The sequence below is a fragment of the Elephas maximus genome, chromosome 23 (assembly GCF_024166365.1).
Source record: "Elephas maximus indicus isolate mEleMax1 chromosome 23, mEleMax1 primary haplotype, whole genome shotgun sequence".
Lineage (NCBI taxonomy): Eukaryota > Metazoa > Chordata > Mammalia > Proboscidea > Elephantidae > Elephas > Elephas maximus.
This window is the reverse complement of record NC_064841.1, coordinates 11,037,115-11,054,169: the sequence shown is the minus strand read 5'-3', so window position 1 is coordinate 11,054,169 and position 17,055 is coordinate 11,037,115. Positions and strand designations below refer to the sequence as shown.

The 17,055-nt window shown below is 39.6% G+C and overlaps 2 protein-coding genes across 4 annotated transcripts in view; one reads left to right on the top strand and one right to left on the bottom strand.

The window, feature by feature from the left end:
• LOC126066586 (vasodilator-stimulated phosphoprotein-like) overlaps positions 1-17,055 on the bottom strand; it is a 521,808-nt gene that overhangs the window by 416,495 nt on the left and 88,258 nt on the right. The window lies entirely within an intron of this gene.
• Positions 1-17,055, top strand: part of CPA3 (carboxypeptidase A3) — a 31,119-nt gene that overhangs the window by 9,136 nt on the left and 4,928 nt on the right. Inside the window, exons 4-10 of the mRNA XM_049867815.1 lie at positions 4,598-4,700; positions 4,804-4,905; positions 6,124-6,225; positions 7,942-8,052; positions 9,192-9,282; positions 10,713-10,915; positions 12,697-12,781. Of these exons, the coding sequence (XP_049723772.1) occupies positions 4,598-4,700; positions 4,804-4,905; positions 6,124-6,225; positions 7,942-8,052; positions 9,192-9,282; positions 10,713-10,915; positions 12,697-12,781 (797 nt within the window). The remainder of the gene's footprint in view (positions 1-4,597; positions 4,701-4,803; positions 4,906-6,123; positions 6,226-7,941; positions 8,053-9,191; positions 9,283-10,712; positions 10,916-12,696; positions 12,782-17,055) is intronic.

The following is a 17,055-nucleotide window of genomic DNA, read 5'->3' as shown; positions in this document are numbered from 1 at the left end:
GTCCACTGGCAAACCCCTTATGGCAGCCCTTTACAGACTAAGGAGAGCACCAGCTTGCTGGCAACACTGGGAGCCCACTCATGATGAGGCCTTGTTTTATAACGGCTCACAGCCAGGGTGCTGGAGTTGGGCATCTCTAGATTTGAATTCCAGCTTCTGCATTTAACCAGTTGTGCCAATTTGGTGAAACTACCTAACTTCCGTAACAATGGTAGTGATAATAATGCTACCTGATTAACAGTGTTGATGACTCAGTGGTGTTCTCATTAACAGATTAAATGAGAAAATATAAATACGGTGCTGAGCAATGTGCCTGGTACATAGGAAAGTCTCAATAAACATCAGCCATTTGTATGCTGAATCCCCCGTGGTAATTATGTATCATTCCACCTACATTTAGGAGTATTTTTTTAACAAATTAAGCAAATCTTGGAGGACTAAAATATTATTTGAGAGAAAGTCATTTGGTTTCAGCTGCTCGAGCCTGGCTGCTGGTTGGTGGGAAGGCTCATGAAATTAACATCTGGCCCTAGGTTCTTAATTTCCAGCCTTAGGCTTCATTTCCAGTCCCTATCAGCAACAACATGGTATGAGTTGAAGTCCTGGTACAGCTGTGCTTGTGGCAAGATGGTATTTCAGCTTACACGATTCTCCTTTGCTGCTGTTACCACAAGAGTTAAACCGATACGCGTTAGTCTAAAAATATCTTCGATTCCAGCTTCCTGCGACTAATTAATACTGCCTGGTGTTAAGAATCAACCTTGGGGACCATGAAATGTCCCTGTGCCTGGTTCTTTTACTTCTGTTAATGCAGGTGGGGCAAAGCCCACAGGGCTTCTTTTCTAGCTTAAAACTATTCTATCTGGAGTGACCACCCAAAATATAATAGCAAACCTTCTCAGGCTTTGCGTGAGTTTTAGTATGCCACGCCCCACCTGATTCCAAAATAACTGCCACAAATGTATTTGCTCAGAAATCCCAGACTCCTCATAAGTCAAAGCAAAGCCCCAGTGAGTGAGATATACTGTGCATCACAACGGGCTTCTCAGCGCTGGAAATGGGAATCAATATTCAGGAGCAGCGCTTGGTCCCATGTGCTAAATAAACTCTAGTTAGGAGTACGCTACGTTTGCATTCTACTTCAGAACTCAAGTCAGTCAGTCCATCAGCCCAGAGACACCCACAAGTCAAGTGGAGGTCCCCAGAATCACCCTTCCTCATCCTAAGACACTGAAGAAATGAAAGAGCCAGACGACTCCGTACAGCCAAAGTCTGGCTCAAGGACATGTAAAGTCTGTAGAGTGGCTGTTCATTTTGTGACTCAACTTCACTATTACCCAGAGGGTCACAGGGCGCCTGCTAGGTACCATACACTTTTCATAGTTCAATTCCTTTCATCCTTGCCTCAGTCCTGGGAGGTATGTTTAGTCCCACGGTAAGACTGAGAAAGCTGAAGCTCAGAGAGATAAGTTAACCTGCCCAAGATCACACTAAATATTAAGTGGTTGACCTGGGGTTGAAGCCTAAGAATGTCTGACCAGAGGGCCAGCACTCTTCCCACTGGTCACTGTTTCCTTATTCGACAATGTTTGGAGCCCTGGTGGCACAGTGGTTTAGAGCTCAGCTGCTAACCAAGAGCTCGGCAGCTCGAATCCACCAGCCGCTCCTTGGAAAGCCTATGGGGCAGTTCAACTCTGTCCTATAGGGTCACTATCAGTCAGAACTGACTCAATGGCACCTAACAACAATGTATGACACATCTTAAATGATCAGGTCAGAACAGACACAGATGTGAAAAAATAGACAGCACCTCCCTGCATAAGACTCACTACTAATGTAGAAGAAAAATACATACGCACGTCATTAACAAAAATAGTGATACCTTTTTTTAATATGAAGTCAATCCAAATAAGAAAATTGTTCAGAAAAGTACACCTCCCAAAAAAATCATTTATTTTAAATATTTTCATTGAAATATTTCCATTATAATTCACAGTTCTCTGCCCTATGAAATAGAGTATATTGAATATAGTTTATCTTTAGGGGGATTATCATTATAAACAAGGGCAATAATAGTGGGTTAGTGGTAGAATCTTTGCCTTCCATGTGGGAGACCCGGGTTTGATTCCTGGCCAACGCACCCCAAGCGCAGCCACCACCCATCTGCCACTGGTGGTTTGTGTGTTACTATGATGCTAAACAGGTTTCAGCAAGAGATTCCAGACTAAGATGAACTAGGAAGAAAGACCTGGCAATCTACTTCTGAAAATCAGCCAGTGAAAACTCTTGTATCACAAATGGTGCGATCCTGTTGTGCGTAAGGTCGGAGGCCCACTCCACAGCAGGGAACAAGGGCAACATCATTATCAACACTGATTTTCTTACAGTGCTATAAGAGAATGGTAGCCTCCTGGGTGATTAAAGCTACCAAAGCAAAGCATTTTAGGCCAATTTCAACCTACCAACATGGGTTCGGGGACATGGCGTAGTGGTTAAGTGCTGTCGCTGCTAACCGAAGGGTCGGCAGTTCAAATCTTCCAGGCGCTCTTTGGAAACTCTATGGGGCAGTTCTACTCTGTCCTGTAGGGTCACTATGAGTTGGAATCGACTCAACAGCACTGGGTTGTTTTTTTGTTTTTGTTTTTTTGACATTAAGAGACCACTGACCCTGGTGCTTATTAAATTCTTCTAAATTTGTATTTTTTTTTCCTTTTTTTTCCTGTCGGCTGTCACCTACTGATATACATATGCTTTCTTCCAGGGAGCCATTTCCCCTTATGTCCAATGAGTTATTTCTTAAATTCAGCTCTGGAGAACTATGTCTTAAGTCAAAAGAACCAGGCTTTTTGTGAAGGTGTCAGTAACTCTCCTATAAAAAAAAAAAACACAACAAACCTGTTGTCATCCAGTCAATTCCAACACATAACAACCCTACAGGATAAGGTAAAACTGCCCCACAGGGTTTCCATGGAGCACCTGGTGGATTCAAACTGCCAATCTTTTAGTTAGCAGCCAAGCTCTTAACCACTATGCCACTACGGTTTCCCAAATCTCCTATGGCTGCAACATAATATATAGTGTATTAAGGAATCTAACAATAAAATTAATTGCACCCCTTCATCAATGGACAATAATAACTTGATTGTGTCAATACATACTGCATATTAACCTTAAAATGTCAAACAATATCATACTTGAGGTATTTTTGTGAAAGACAGGAAAAAAAACAAGAACACCCTCTTTCACCATTAATATTTACCATTATTCAGAGAAAGCAATAAAACAAGGGAAAAAAGAAATAGTTATTAGAAGGGAAGTAGAAAGTATAATTATTTGCAGAAGAAATAACTACACAAAAAAACCCTAAAGGCATAACTAAAAAGTTTTATAAGTAAAAATGTAGTTTTTAAAGTGGCTAATAGATATTAACAATATCTATTGAAAGACCGCATAATAAAGCAGATAATAGGATAACCGAAGCAATAGCTTTTTTAATACACGAATGATAACCAGTTCAAAATTGTAATGGAAAAAAAGCTACTTGCAAAAGTAATAAAAAAAAAAAAAACTATGAATAAACAACAATATACACAATTTTACCAAAGAATAGAAAGGGCCAGCTGTATTATGTTTCTTTATTAAAAATAAGATTGTTCTTAAACTGATTCATAATTTAATGCAATTCCAGTCAAAAGCTCAGGTGTTTTGTTTTGTTTTGTTTTTCTAATTTAACAAAATTATTCTGGCAAGCATTTACTAAAAACAGATGAAATCATTCAAGAAAATTTTGAAAAGAAGAAAGAGACACTTTACCCAACATTAAAATGTCCTATAATTAAACGCAGTGGGGTTCTTACATAAAAGTAGGAAAACATCAATGGAGCAGACAGAAAATCCCAAAACAGACAAAATATCTAAAAATACTTGTGTATGTAATAGCAATGGTATTTGAAAATGGTCATTTTGAAGTCACGCAAGTTTGCATTCAACTTCCACAGTGCCCCCAGATCTCAAAGTATGAAATTATAAGGGATGATCTATAGATTTGTAGATGAGGCTATTCATGGTTACCTGTGTAGTGCGTATTTGTGTGTGTGTGTGGGTGCTTTGAAGAAGGGTCCCCACCTTGCTTATAGATTAACACTGACCAATTGCAATAATGTTAGCAACAGGTGAAGAAAATTTTAACAATATATTTTATGTTACTCAATAAATCCAAAATATTATGATTTCAACATGTAATCAATATAAAAATTATTGAGATATTTTACATCCTTTTTTTATACTAAGTCTTTGAAATTCAGTATACATTTTACAGGCACAGCAATCTCTATTTTCGGATGAGCCACATGTTAAGTGCTCTCTAGCCACATGTGGCTAGAAGATACCATATTGGACAGCACAACACAAGATAAATGAGGAGATCAGAAGCTAGACACATGACTGTCTGAGAGAGATAGCTAGAGAAGATTCCTTAAGAGACAGGGCTAACTTGATCAAAGATAGAGGAAAAGGAAGAGAAAATTTCTGCAAATGAAAGATAACTGTGTTTTCCTTTTCTAGTCAATGTGTATTTTATCATTCCTCTTTCAAACAGAATCCTGATTCATGATCTGCAAAAAGAGATTGAGAAACAGTTTGATGTTAAAGAAGATATCCCAGGCAGGCACAGCTATGCAAAATACAATAACTGGGACAAGGTACACCATAAAATGCCTGTACTTCAAAAAAAAAGAGTCACCCTCAACATTTGCTGTCAGTTTCCTTTTATTCTAATTCCTTAAAATTGGTTTTGCTCCTAAGATCGTCGCATGGACTGAAAAAATGATGAATAAGCACCCTAAAATGGTATCTCGCATTAAAATTGGAACGACTGTTGAAGAAAATCCACTCTATGTTCTCAAGGTAAAAATAATTCAAGAATGATCCTTAATTAATCTTCAAAAGATGAGCTTAAAAATTACTTTGTGACACAACTGGGCTAGTTTAGATATGGTAAGAAGTCTGTCTCTTTTGAAGAACATTTAACTTGTAGATGTCTATTCAAGGGTGGAAGTGACAGGTAGTTTTAGGTGGTGAACCATTTGTCAAAGGTTACACAGCAGATACCAAACCAAAAACCAAACCCACTGCCATCGAGTCGATTCTGACTCACAGAGACCCTATAGAACAGAGTAGAACTGCCCCATAGAGTTTCCAAGGTACGCCTGGCAGATTCGAACTGCTGAACTCTTGATTAGCAGCCGCAGCACTAAACGATTATGCCACCAGGGTCTCCCACACAGTAGATAAGCTATGTAATATCTCCCCATATCTTTCTCTACAAGAGTATATGAATTCCCTGGTGTAAAAAACAGTTTCCACTTATTAAAATTCAGTTAAATTGATAAATGAAGAAGAGAGAAATTTAAGTATTACAGAATAATAGGATCCCAGAAGAGTAAGCGAACTATTTCAACCCCTTATTGACGGGGGATTCCGTTCTATTACAGGGCTGACAATCGCCATTGAGCTGCTGCTGGATTTCTCTACATCCAAAGACACTGCTCCCTACAGCAGCCCTCCAATCACTGGGAAGTCTTTACTTACCCTGAACTCCCACCCATTCATTCTCTCCAACCACCCAAAACAAACGAAAACTCTCTTCAAAATGTCAGTCCTTCAAATATCTGGCCACTCTCCACCACGCCTTCTCCTCCCCACTCCAAACACAACTACAGAATTTTCTCTACTCCAGGCTAAACGTGCCCAGTTTATGAAGCCAAACAGAAAAAGCAAATGGCAGAAGCAAAAGTGGCTTTGTAATCTATTTCTCTGACCAAAGGATGTTAGCAATTCGACGAGAAAAACAAGAGATTGTGACTTTTAAGAAAATCCTAAAAGTAACTCTGACACTAAGATACATTTTTGAAAACTACACTATCTAACAGATTATGAATTATGCATAGGCGTTTCAGGCTATGTGTCATGGTCCTTCCTGAGAATACATGCATACACAGTTACTCATCCAACAACGGGCAGGGGAAAGAACTGCTTTGAAGAGAATATGAGTGAGTTATTGGACAACATGAGGTCACGGTGTGAATTCATGTAAAATAAAATCTCAAGTTTATTTTTAAATAGGTTGGGAAACAGGATGAAAGAAATAAGTCTATTTTTATGGACTGCGGCATCCATGCACGAGAATGGGTCTCCTCATCATTCTGCCAGTGGTTTGTCTATCAGGTAAGTGAATCGGAACACTTTTGCAATTCTCCTTTGACTGGCAAGTCTCCAGCGCTTCACCCAGTGGTGACACCCCTTTCCACTTAACTACAAGAGCACACATTTGGTCCTGTCAGAAAATAAATGATCAGGATTTCACTCACTGGTGCAATTTTTATAAAATTGACACCTTCCTTCAAACTTCTTGAACTCCAGCTGACAGTTTATGAGTCTAGAAGTAATTCTTTTGGGTTGTAATATGAAAGTTTTCTACAGCGAAGTATGGTAAATCTGAAACCATCTTCAGATTAAAAACAGTATCAGTTGCCATGAAGTCAGTTCCAGCCCACAGTGACCCCATGTGTTTTAGAATAGAACTGTGCTCCCTAGGATTTTCATGGCTGTGATCTTTCAGAAGCACATCAACAGGTCTTTCTTCCCAGGTGCCTCGGGGTGGGTTCAAACCACCAATGCTTTCGGTTAGTGGTGTTGTTGGGTGCCGTCAAGTCAGCTCCGACTCATAGCAACCCTGCAGGATAGAGTAGAGCCTCCCCATAGGGTTTCCAAGGAGCTGTTAGTGGATTTGAACTGCCAACCTTTTGGTTAGCAGCCGAGCTCTTAACCACTACACCACCAGTGCTCCTTTGGTTAGTACCCATCGCTTAACCATTTGTACCACCCAGGGGCTTCATCTTCTAGTTCTACCTATAAATCCGAACTTTCTTCAGTGAGCTCAAAGCAGAGACCGTTAGTTCTCATTTAGATATTTCACTGACCATGCAAGTACTGGTAACGCTCACGCTGAAATTTCCTTTGCCAGCGAAAGCTAACTTTTTAAAGGTAAGTCCAGCTCATGAGTGACCCCTTTGTTACTCCTCTCACTCAATTTCTATTGTGCTCTAACTCCTGCTGTCTTTTAACTTTGTCTTCCTTCCAGCTTCTGCACACAACACGCTGAGAGGATATGCATGACATCGGCTTTCTGGGCTTGGATACTTTTGCTAGGAAAGAATTTGCCAGTAGAATTGATTTCTCCCTGCGGTTGTTTTAGCTCTCCCAGCTGGAGGCCGAGGGCTCCTCTTAGCCCTTAAAGAAACACACATTATAGGGACACAAGAAATCTTTTGGCTACAGGTGCAGATGTACCTGGAAGAAATTTTCCAAGAATGGTGAGATTGTAGGTAGCCACAGAAAGTCCAGATAATTAGAGAAATTTCAGTCAGATGTGAGAAAAAAGTTGCCTGCCCAATCCATGATTTCGTGAGTACTTTTATTAATAGAATAAAATTCTAATTCTAGTCATGATTATTTTCTAAATCCCCTCCAATTTCTCCGTATTCCCATACTTACAGAGCCAATATATATCTACATAGCAAATGAGAGGGAGAGAATCAATTTAAAACATATCGTAACGCTCATTTTCCACTTGGCTTCCATTCTTCCTATGAAGTGCATCTTCACGCTACGCTTGGGATGCCACACATTTCAATAATTACATGAGCCTTTTTTAAATGTTCTGTTCAGTTGTTTTCACTAATCTAAGTAAGTGTTATTTGTTCTGTCATCTGTATGGATCTTTTATTTTTTGTGCAATTTAAAGGAAAAAAATGTTTGAAATCCACCTATGTGACCTTGGCAAATGACTCAAGGCAGAATAGTTATTAGGACAGTAACCACAGCTTTCTACATAGTAGCTAAATGCTACCCCAATGGCTCAAATTATCCCTATCCCTACAGGCAACCAAAAGTTATGGAAAAAACAAAATTATGACCAAACTCCTGGACCAAATGAATTTTTATGTTCTTCCTGTTTTCAACGTTGATGGGTATATCTGGTCATGGACACAGGTACTATTCTCTACTCTTGTTTCCGTTTATATGATCTATTGTTTTACTGACTTTACGCACATCAATTGCTATGCATTAAGTGTAATGTTCGTGTAACTAGTCAACTCCAATTCAGAAAAGTATATTTTTAAAAACCTCAATTCAGACTAAAGCAAGGATGATTTCCTAGTGACTTAGATGTCCTTCAAGTAATCTGACATCATATAAAATATTTGCTACTGAGGATAATAATGTAGAAATAAAATTTTTAAAGCAGTAATTATACAGGAAATGTATGAGTACATGATATAGAAAAGCTTATTCTAAGAATAAAAGTCATTTAAAGGCATGATAGGCACATTGCTTTCAAAGCAGAAGTCACTGGGAAAGGATGTGAGGTGAAATCACTGTACTCCCCTGAAAAGAAAAAAAAATAGAAGAGAAACACAGATACCTGGCTGGCTGGCTTTTATCATAATCCTTTTATTTCCCCGTTTTTGGTAAATAAGATTCCTCCCAAACTTTCAGAAAAATACTATCGTATGAATTTCTTTTCTGAAAATTGTGCTCAAAATGTTCACAATTTGACTTGTATTATATCTGAATCTCCAAACGGTAAAAGATGTTACCAAAAACCCAAACCAAACCCACTGCCGTCGAGTCGATTCCAACTCAAAGCAACCCTATAGGACAGTGCCGTCGAGTCGATTCCAACTCAAAACAACCCTATAGGACAGAGTGGAACTGCCCCACAGTTTCCAAGGAGCACCTGGTGGATTTGAACTGCTGACCTCTTGGTTAGCAGCTGTAGCACTTAACTACTACGCCACCAGGGTTTCCTGAAAGATGTTACGATGTCATAATTTCAATCATGGGTAATTTCAGAACACCATGTATCATTTTCCAATACTGAGAACTATTCACTAGCTTTCCAAACAAACTGAATTATTTTGGCTGAAGAAAATAAATATAAGAAACAATGTGTCTGAAAATATTATAAATTATGAGCAAGCAATATTTCCTTTTTATTATAAAAGGTCTCAAGTTAACTAGCTAAATTTCAGATAAAGCTATAGATACCTGCAGAGAGAATCTGAAATAATCAAATGGAAAAATGCCAAGTGATCTTGCATAAGCACTTCCATCATTCAATCCTGCAGAACCGCATGTGGAGAAAAAATCGTTCCAAGAACCGGAACTCCAGGTGCATCGGCACAGACCTCAACAGGAATTTTAACGCCTCCTGGAACTGTGAGTAGCAGGCTTGGTCTCTAGGAAAATTACTCTCAAGAGTGTTCGAACACCAACTTTAGCTAACCACCTACTCATTTCAGTAAAGACAGGTATTCCCTGGAGTCCGTGGTTGGTAAAAACTATTGACATGCTCAGCTGCTATTGGCAGCTCACCAAAAGGTTAGAGGTTCAAGTCCACCCAGAGACACCTCAGGCCTGGTAGACTTCTGAAAGATCAGCCACCAAAGATCCCATGGAGCACAGGTCTACTCTGACACACATGGGGTCACCAGGAGTCAGAATTGACTCTGTGGCAACTGGCTTTACTGGTTTAGGTATTCCCTGAGTGTGAATTTTCTCATTTACAAAATGGAAGGTAATGATCACGAACACAGAGGAGTTTCAAATGTTTTGCTACAGGGGTATGAGGAGGTGGTGTGTGAGAGTGTTGTTTTTCAAGCCATCTTTTTCTTGATACATCTAGCTTGCTAAAAATCAGGTACAACCCAGAGGTCCTGTTCTCTTCCTGGTGGTAAAAGCTGATAAACACTCAGTGGCTAAAACCAACATACTGGCAGTTCCTCAGATGTTTAGTGCCCTACTGGGAAAAGAAAATGAAAAGGGCAAAGAGGACCGCAATGAATGGGAGATTTTGAGAAGCAGAGACGTGCTAGATCAGGTGGCGCTGTACTCCCTACGCTAACGTGACTTCACGGCTGCAGACATTCAAGGCTAAGTTAATACTATCCCATTTTGTTTTTCTCTACCTAATCTTGTTGAAAATATCACCCCAGCTTTTTAATTCTACTCTCCCATAGTAAATATGATAAAAGCTGCTATCCCAATTGAGAGCTTCCTGCTGAAACAAATGGAAGAAACTCAAGCTCGGGAAATGACATTTACATCTGTCCCCAGCTAGTAAGGGCTGGAGTTGAATTGGAACTTGGGGCTGTCTGACTCCAGCTCCTGGGTTGCTTCTGATGTATTAGTTCTGTGACCCTCGTAAAGGGAGGGGTAATAAATGAGGCTGAGCATAGTCCAGTGGGTTAAATCCATTACAAGGAGCACTGGTGGTACAATGGTTAAGTGCTCAGCTTCTAACTGAAAGGTTAGTGGTTTGAACCCATGCAGCAGCTCCATGGGATAAAGACCTGGTAATCTGCTCCTGCAAAGATTACAGCCGAGAAAACCTTATGGGATAGTTCTCCTCAGGCACATGGGGTTGCTATGAGTCAAAAATCGACTTGATGACACCTAACAACAAGTCCATTACAAACCGACATATGTGAGCAAAGTTAGTCTAGAGTAAGTAAGAGTGACATTGAAGATGTCCTGTGAACCTGGGAGGCTAAAAGGTTTAAAGCGTTTTCTGAATCCACCTTGGAAAAGAACGGGGCCACACTGATGGAGAGCGAATTGGGATCTCATCCACTCATGTCCTCCTGCAGCATTTCCTAACACCAGTAACCCATGTGGTGACACCTACCGAGGCATTGCGCCAGAGTCTGAGAGAGAGACGAAAGCTGTTACCCGCTTCATTCGAAGCCACCTGAAATCAATCAAGGCCTACATCACCTTCCATTCCTACTCCCAGATGCTGCTGTTTCCCTATGGATACACTTCAGAGCTGACACCTAATCACAAGGACCTGGTAGGTAGAAAAAATCTGTGGTTTATGCATTGACACCACCATTGGCTTTCAGTCTCTTCTTCATTAACAGCATAGGTTATGTTGAACTGTTTCAAATTTTAATGCCCAAGAACCAACAGAGTCAAAATTGTAATCTTTAGCTTTTCAACTGACTGAAGTGTACAGAAAATAAAATCATTAAATGTGATTCTAAGAAAATGGTAAGCAATGTCTTGACTTTCCAGAGTAGAATCCTATCACTACACAGATCATTTGTGGAGTTTAACATTTTCCATGGGTCATACTGCAAAACCACACACCGCAAAAGCCTAACAGAAAAGCGAAAACATCTACTAGCCCTATCCCCCTGACAACAGCTTTAAGGGATTCAGTTGTATTTCCACCTTCCTAAGCAATGCAGAAGGAGCCCTCATGGAGCAGTGGTTAAAGCAATTGACTGCTAACTGAAAGGTTCAGCACTTTGAAACCACCAGCAGCTCCGTGGGAGAAAAATGGAGCAGTCCACTTCAGTAGAGATTTACAGCCTTGGAAACCCTACTGGGTCACTATGAGTCGAATAGCAGTGGGTTTGGTTTGGAGGGAGTAAACAATATAGAAACGATATCAATCTAAAGAATGAACGTTAGAAATGTGTGTGAGGCTTTGTCACTAAGACCATGCTGTCTTTCCAGAACTATGATTCACTAAGAATCCTTTTCCTTTCTATGAAAGCTAATCCCACCATATTAGCCTATTGAATAAATAAAACTCTACATTTGGGTTCCAATGAATCACAAGAACTGACAGGGTGAATGGATGGATGGATGGATATTTTGAACTGTGGTAGAAGGAAAGAGATATAGTAGATAAAGTTCTGTTTCACAGCTCCCATGTTAGCCAACAACTATAGAACATCCAGTAAAAGGTGTAGCTTAAATACTGCCTCATTTAATTAAAGGAAAAAAAAAATTTTTTTTTAAAGGTCACAATTGTCATTCTGATCTCAGTCAACTGCAGGCATCACAAAACAAAAAAAAATCACAGCAGCATTTAATTCTGAGTTGGTACAGAGATATAAACCAGTCATTAAAACCACCCGTGTATGTAAAGTGAAGAAAATATACAAATAAAATGTGATCCATAGAGTCACTGGTTTAACCAAACTAGCTGAAAATATGAACCCATGAGTTTGTTTAGTTTATGCAAATATATAGCAAGGCAATTGCAATCTACTTTTAGGAAAATGGCATTAAGTGGTTAAAAAATACATATATTCACACACAAAAAAAAAACCACTTTAAATAAAATAAGCATTCTTACACAAATTAAGCAAAAAATTATATATTGGTTACACATTTTATATATATACATAAAAGAAATCTTCAAAAAAAAAAATCATTCATTTGGAGTGCAAATATGTTAGTTACCATATTCTACTGAAGTTAATTCCAACAGTCATTCTCGTAGCACAAAGCACTAATGTGTATTAAAGGTCATAAAATGCCATTCTGAAAGAGAAGCCCTAATTTAACAGAACTATTTTAAAGACGAGTCACCCATCTTTCTTCCCTTGGCATGCTAAAATCAGGTAAGTGGAAGAAAGTCTTGTAGCAAAGAGAAACTCTTTACAATGACAAAATATTTTACTGAAAATAAATTTCTTATTTAACCATTTATTTAGATCTTCAAATGCCAAATAACCAGTAAAATTGACTTTTTCAATCCCTTGTAAATTAATGTCGTTTGCATAAAAAAAAAAAAAAGTATTCTACTAGTTTGCTCTAAGCGTCCTTTCTCTCCAGGCCAAAGTTGCAAAGATTGGCATTGATGCTCTAGCAACCCGATATGAGACCCGCTACGTCTATGGCCCAACAGCATCAATACTGTGTAAGTTTTTCTCTATTATTCACTGTGTCCTTTTCCTTAATTCTTTTTTTTATAAATATTAAAGAAAATTATCGAATTAGTAAATTAGGGTTAGAATGTCCGGAATTGCTAATTTAAAATCTAGTTTTCAAAGGAGAGTCTGAGTTATATGCAAATCTAGAGGATAGATTCCACTTTTTTTGGGGGGGTGGAGAATTTGTACTACAAGATAGCAAAGTCAACAGGAGTTATTAAACGAAGACAAATTTGCCATTTGATTCATCTGTCTCCCTGTACCCTGCCACCTGCAACAACATTTTATCTTCACAAGAACTAGAACAAGAATTTGTTCGAGAGGCTCTATACTCCTTATACTTTTTTTTTCCCCCCAACATTTAACTTTAATTCAACTCTTTCTTCCTTGGCTTTGTCTATGTGCAACTAGAGCCTTTTCTCTGCATCTAGGTAAGAAAATAGACAACCAGCTTCAGCCACTTTGGTCGTGTAAAACCAGATTCCTGTCCCTCTCACCTTCCCTTTCCCTTTATGTTCAACTGAAATCTTTATGTATAACTCCATGCTGAATGATATAGATTGAATTTTGTCCCCCCAAAATGTGTGTCGATTTGGCTAGGCCATGATTCCCAGTACAGTGTGATTGTCCACCATTTTGTCATCTGATGTGATTTTCCTACGTGTTGTAAATCCTACCCATATGATGTTAATGAGGCAGGATTAGAGGCAGTCATGTTAATGAGGCAGGACTCAATCTACAAGATTAGGTGGTGTCTTAGGTCAATGTCTTTTGAGATATAAAAGAGAGAATTGAGCAGAGAGACGGGGCGGGGGGGCCTCATACCACCAAGAAACAAAAGCCAGAAGAATAGCTCATCCTTTGGACTTGGGTTTTCTGTGCTGAGAAGCTCCTCAACCAGGGAAGATAGATGACAAGTACCTTCCCCCAGAGCTGACAGAGAGAGAAAGCCTTTCCTTGGAGCTGGCACCCTAAATTAGGACTTCTAACCTCCTGGACCATGAGAGAATAAATTTCTCTTTGTTAAAACTATCCGCTTGTGGCATTTCTGTTGTAGCAGCACTAGACGGCTAAGACGGTGGACTAAGAAAGGAAGCCACAAGGTTCCAGTTCGGTTGCTTCTGTTTTAACATCTCAGTACCGCTTCTTACAATTCACTATTTTTAGACTTTCTTTGTCTTTGTGCACTTTTGAATTAATAGACAGATTTCTTGGCCTTAGTTTACTTATCTCTTATTCTATATACTAGTGGCCAGATAACAGATTAATTTGGGCTTTGCTGGCCATATGGCTTCTGTTGGAGCTACTCAACTAGGACACCGAAGCTCAAAAGCAGCCGTAGATAATATATTAACAAATAGACATGACAATAAAATTTCATTCACAAAAACAGGCTGCCAGCCACAATGTGCCAAATTCTACTATATACTAAATATTATCTGCAATTGTATATGAGTCTTTTTTAAAAGTCAGGCACCATGCTTAGCCCTTGATTTTCACAATTTCAGCCAATCCTCGTAACAACCCTATGAGATATTAGTAACTAGCTGAGCTGGGACTCGATCCCAGATTTCACCAAGAACAAAGTCCATGATCCTGACCACTGTGCATACTGCCTATTTGGTTTTTGCAGCTAAAATAATCGTGTTTTTTCTGTTTTCAGTCAACTAAAATAAATTCAGTTGGCTATCCCACAATGAAAGATAATTTTATTTTCAAATTTACTATATTAATTCAGATCATGGAGGGTAAGGTCATGTCTACTTTCCTAGCAAGCTCCTGCTGAGCCTAGTTTGGGAATGTTATGTTAGCTGCCATTGAGTTGGCACCCAATTCATGGTCACCCCATGGACAATGGAGTGAAATGCTCCCCCTTGCCCAGCACCATCCACACGATCAGTTGCAGATTGCACCATTGTGATCTACAGTGTTTTGATTGGCCAACTTTCAGAAATAGATTGTCAGGCCTTTCTTCCTAGCTATCTTAGTCTGGAAGCTCAGCTGAAACCTATTCAGCGTCACAGCAACATGCAAGCCACCGCTAACAGATGGGTGGTGGCTGCACATGAGGTGCACTGGCTGAGAATGGAAGCCAGGTTTCCCACATAACCAAAAACCAATCCCATTGCCATCAAGTTGATTCTGACTCATAGTCACCCTACAGGAGAGAGCAGAACTGCCACATAAGAGTTTCTAAGGAGTGGCTAGTGGATTCAAACTGCCAACCTTTTGGTTAGCAGCCGTAGCTCTTAACCACCGTAGAAAGTGAGAATTCTACCAGTAAACCACCAAATCACAACATCAGTTCTTAGTCATAAACTTTATACATTTCCAGTGAAACTGCTCACAAAGCCTTTATTCCTAGCAAAATTGTTAGTTCCTCAAGTACAAGCATTATGCCTCCAATCTCTTCTATATAAGATGGACCCCATAAAATCTAGCACATTGCAGGGCATGGAATAATAGCGGAACTAATCCCTGTAAACTCGCTTAGTAAAAATGAAGTCCTGGCGTATACAAAAGAGATAAATTAAAAGTACACAAGTCACATTCCTAGAGAAAATTTATCAGCAATTACCTATTAAGTGCTCTTCATTATTAAAGGGCCCAAGAGAAAGCACAGAGACACAGCCAGTCCCCAGTGTCCAAACAGATCTTGCTGTAACATAGCTGTACTGGGGACTCAATAAACATACAGTAGATGACAATAAAATTTCAAAACAGATGATATTCATCCAGCTAGATGAATGAGCAACAAGTGAACAAAGTAAAGAACAGGAGGACAAACTGTAAGATCATTTTAAAATGGCAGCCTACTTAATAAATAGCAGGGATGGATAAGCCATCCACTCATGATGTAAGAGCAACTATTCTAAGCAGGAAGAACACAAAGTCGTTCTTCGTGGCAAAGAGCCCCAAACAGGAACAAACTCTGTAGATGGCAATTAGCACGGAAAGAGTATCATCATACATATGCAAAATGTGAGAGTACAAGAGTATGGCACCACATCATGCCTAATGAACAAGAACTCACGGACCGCCTACCTAGTAGCTCAGCACTCAGGCGCTTTCAGAGACAGATGAGAAGAGTTAAGGCACAGGAACTGCTCTCAAAGAAGTTTCATACCAACTGGGATGGCCAAGCAAACAATAGGATCCCTGGTGGCGCTGTGGTTAAGAACTCAGTTGCTAATGAAAAGGTCAGCAGTTCAAATCCACCAGCCTCTTCTTGGAAACCCCACAGAGTAGTTCTACCCTGTCCTATAGGGTTACCGTCTTAGTCATCTAGTGCTGCTATAACAGAAATATCATAAGTGGATGGCTTCAACAAAGAGAAGTTTATTCTCTCACAGTCCAGTAAGCTAGAAGTCCGAATTCAGGGCGCCAGCTCCAAGGGAAGGCTTTTTCTCTCTGTCAGCTCTGGAGGAAGGTCATTGTCATCAGTCTTCCCTTGGTCTGGGAGCACTTCAGCGCAGGAACCTCAGGTCCAAAGGACGCGCTCTGTTCCTGGCACTACTTTCCTGGTGGTATGAGGTCCCTATATCTCTCTGCTCACCCCTGTCTTTTATATCCCAAAAGAGATTGGCTTAAGACACTATCTAATCTTGTAGATCTCATCAACATAACTGCCCTAATCCATCTCACTACATCATAGTGATAGGATTTACACACATAGGGAAATCACATCAGGTGACAAAACGGTAGACAACTATACAATACTGGGAATCATGACCTAGCCAAGCTGACAGATGTTTTAGGGGGACACAATTCAACTCATGACAGTTGCTGAGTCAGATGTGACTCAATTGCATCTAACAACAACAACAAACAATGATAGCTCCATGCCATCCTGTGTCACTTTCAAAATGCAAAGACAAAAGGAAGGATAGGGTCGAGAGGAATTACTATTCTGTACAACTGGGTAATGATGTTTTTTTTAATTTTGTATTGTATTATATTAAAACATTTTTAAAGGAATTCGGAGTTGGAAAGGACGGTCTCTTCCATACAGGGCTGCAGCAGCTTGATAAATGTTCAAAATTTCTAGTAGTGACTGCTTTAGTAAAGCATCTGACTGAATGTTAATCAAACATTCATGAAAAGCAGGGGGTAAGAGAGTGGATGACTTGGTAAGAATAGAAAATAAGGGCACCCCACGATTAAAGTTTAGTCATTCCAGTATTGTGATTGTTACTTAACAAGTTCGGATTTGAGAAAAACATCTACATTTTTCTCTCTGATTTTCACACTGATAGAGACA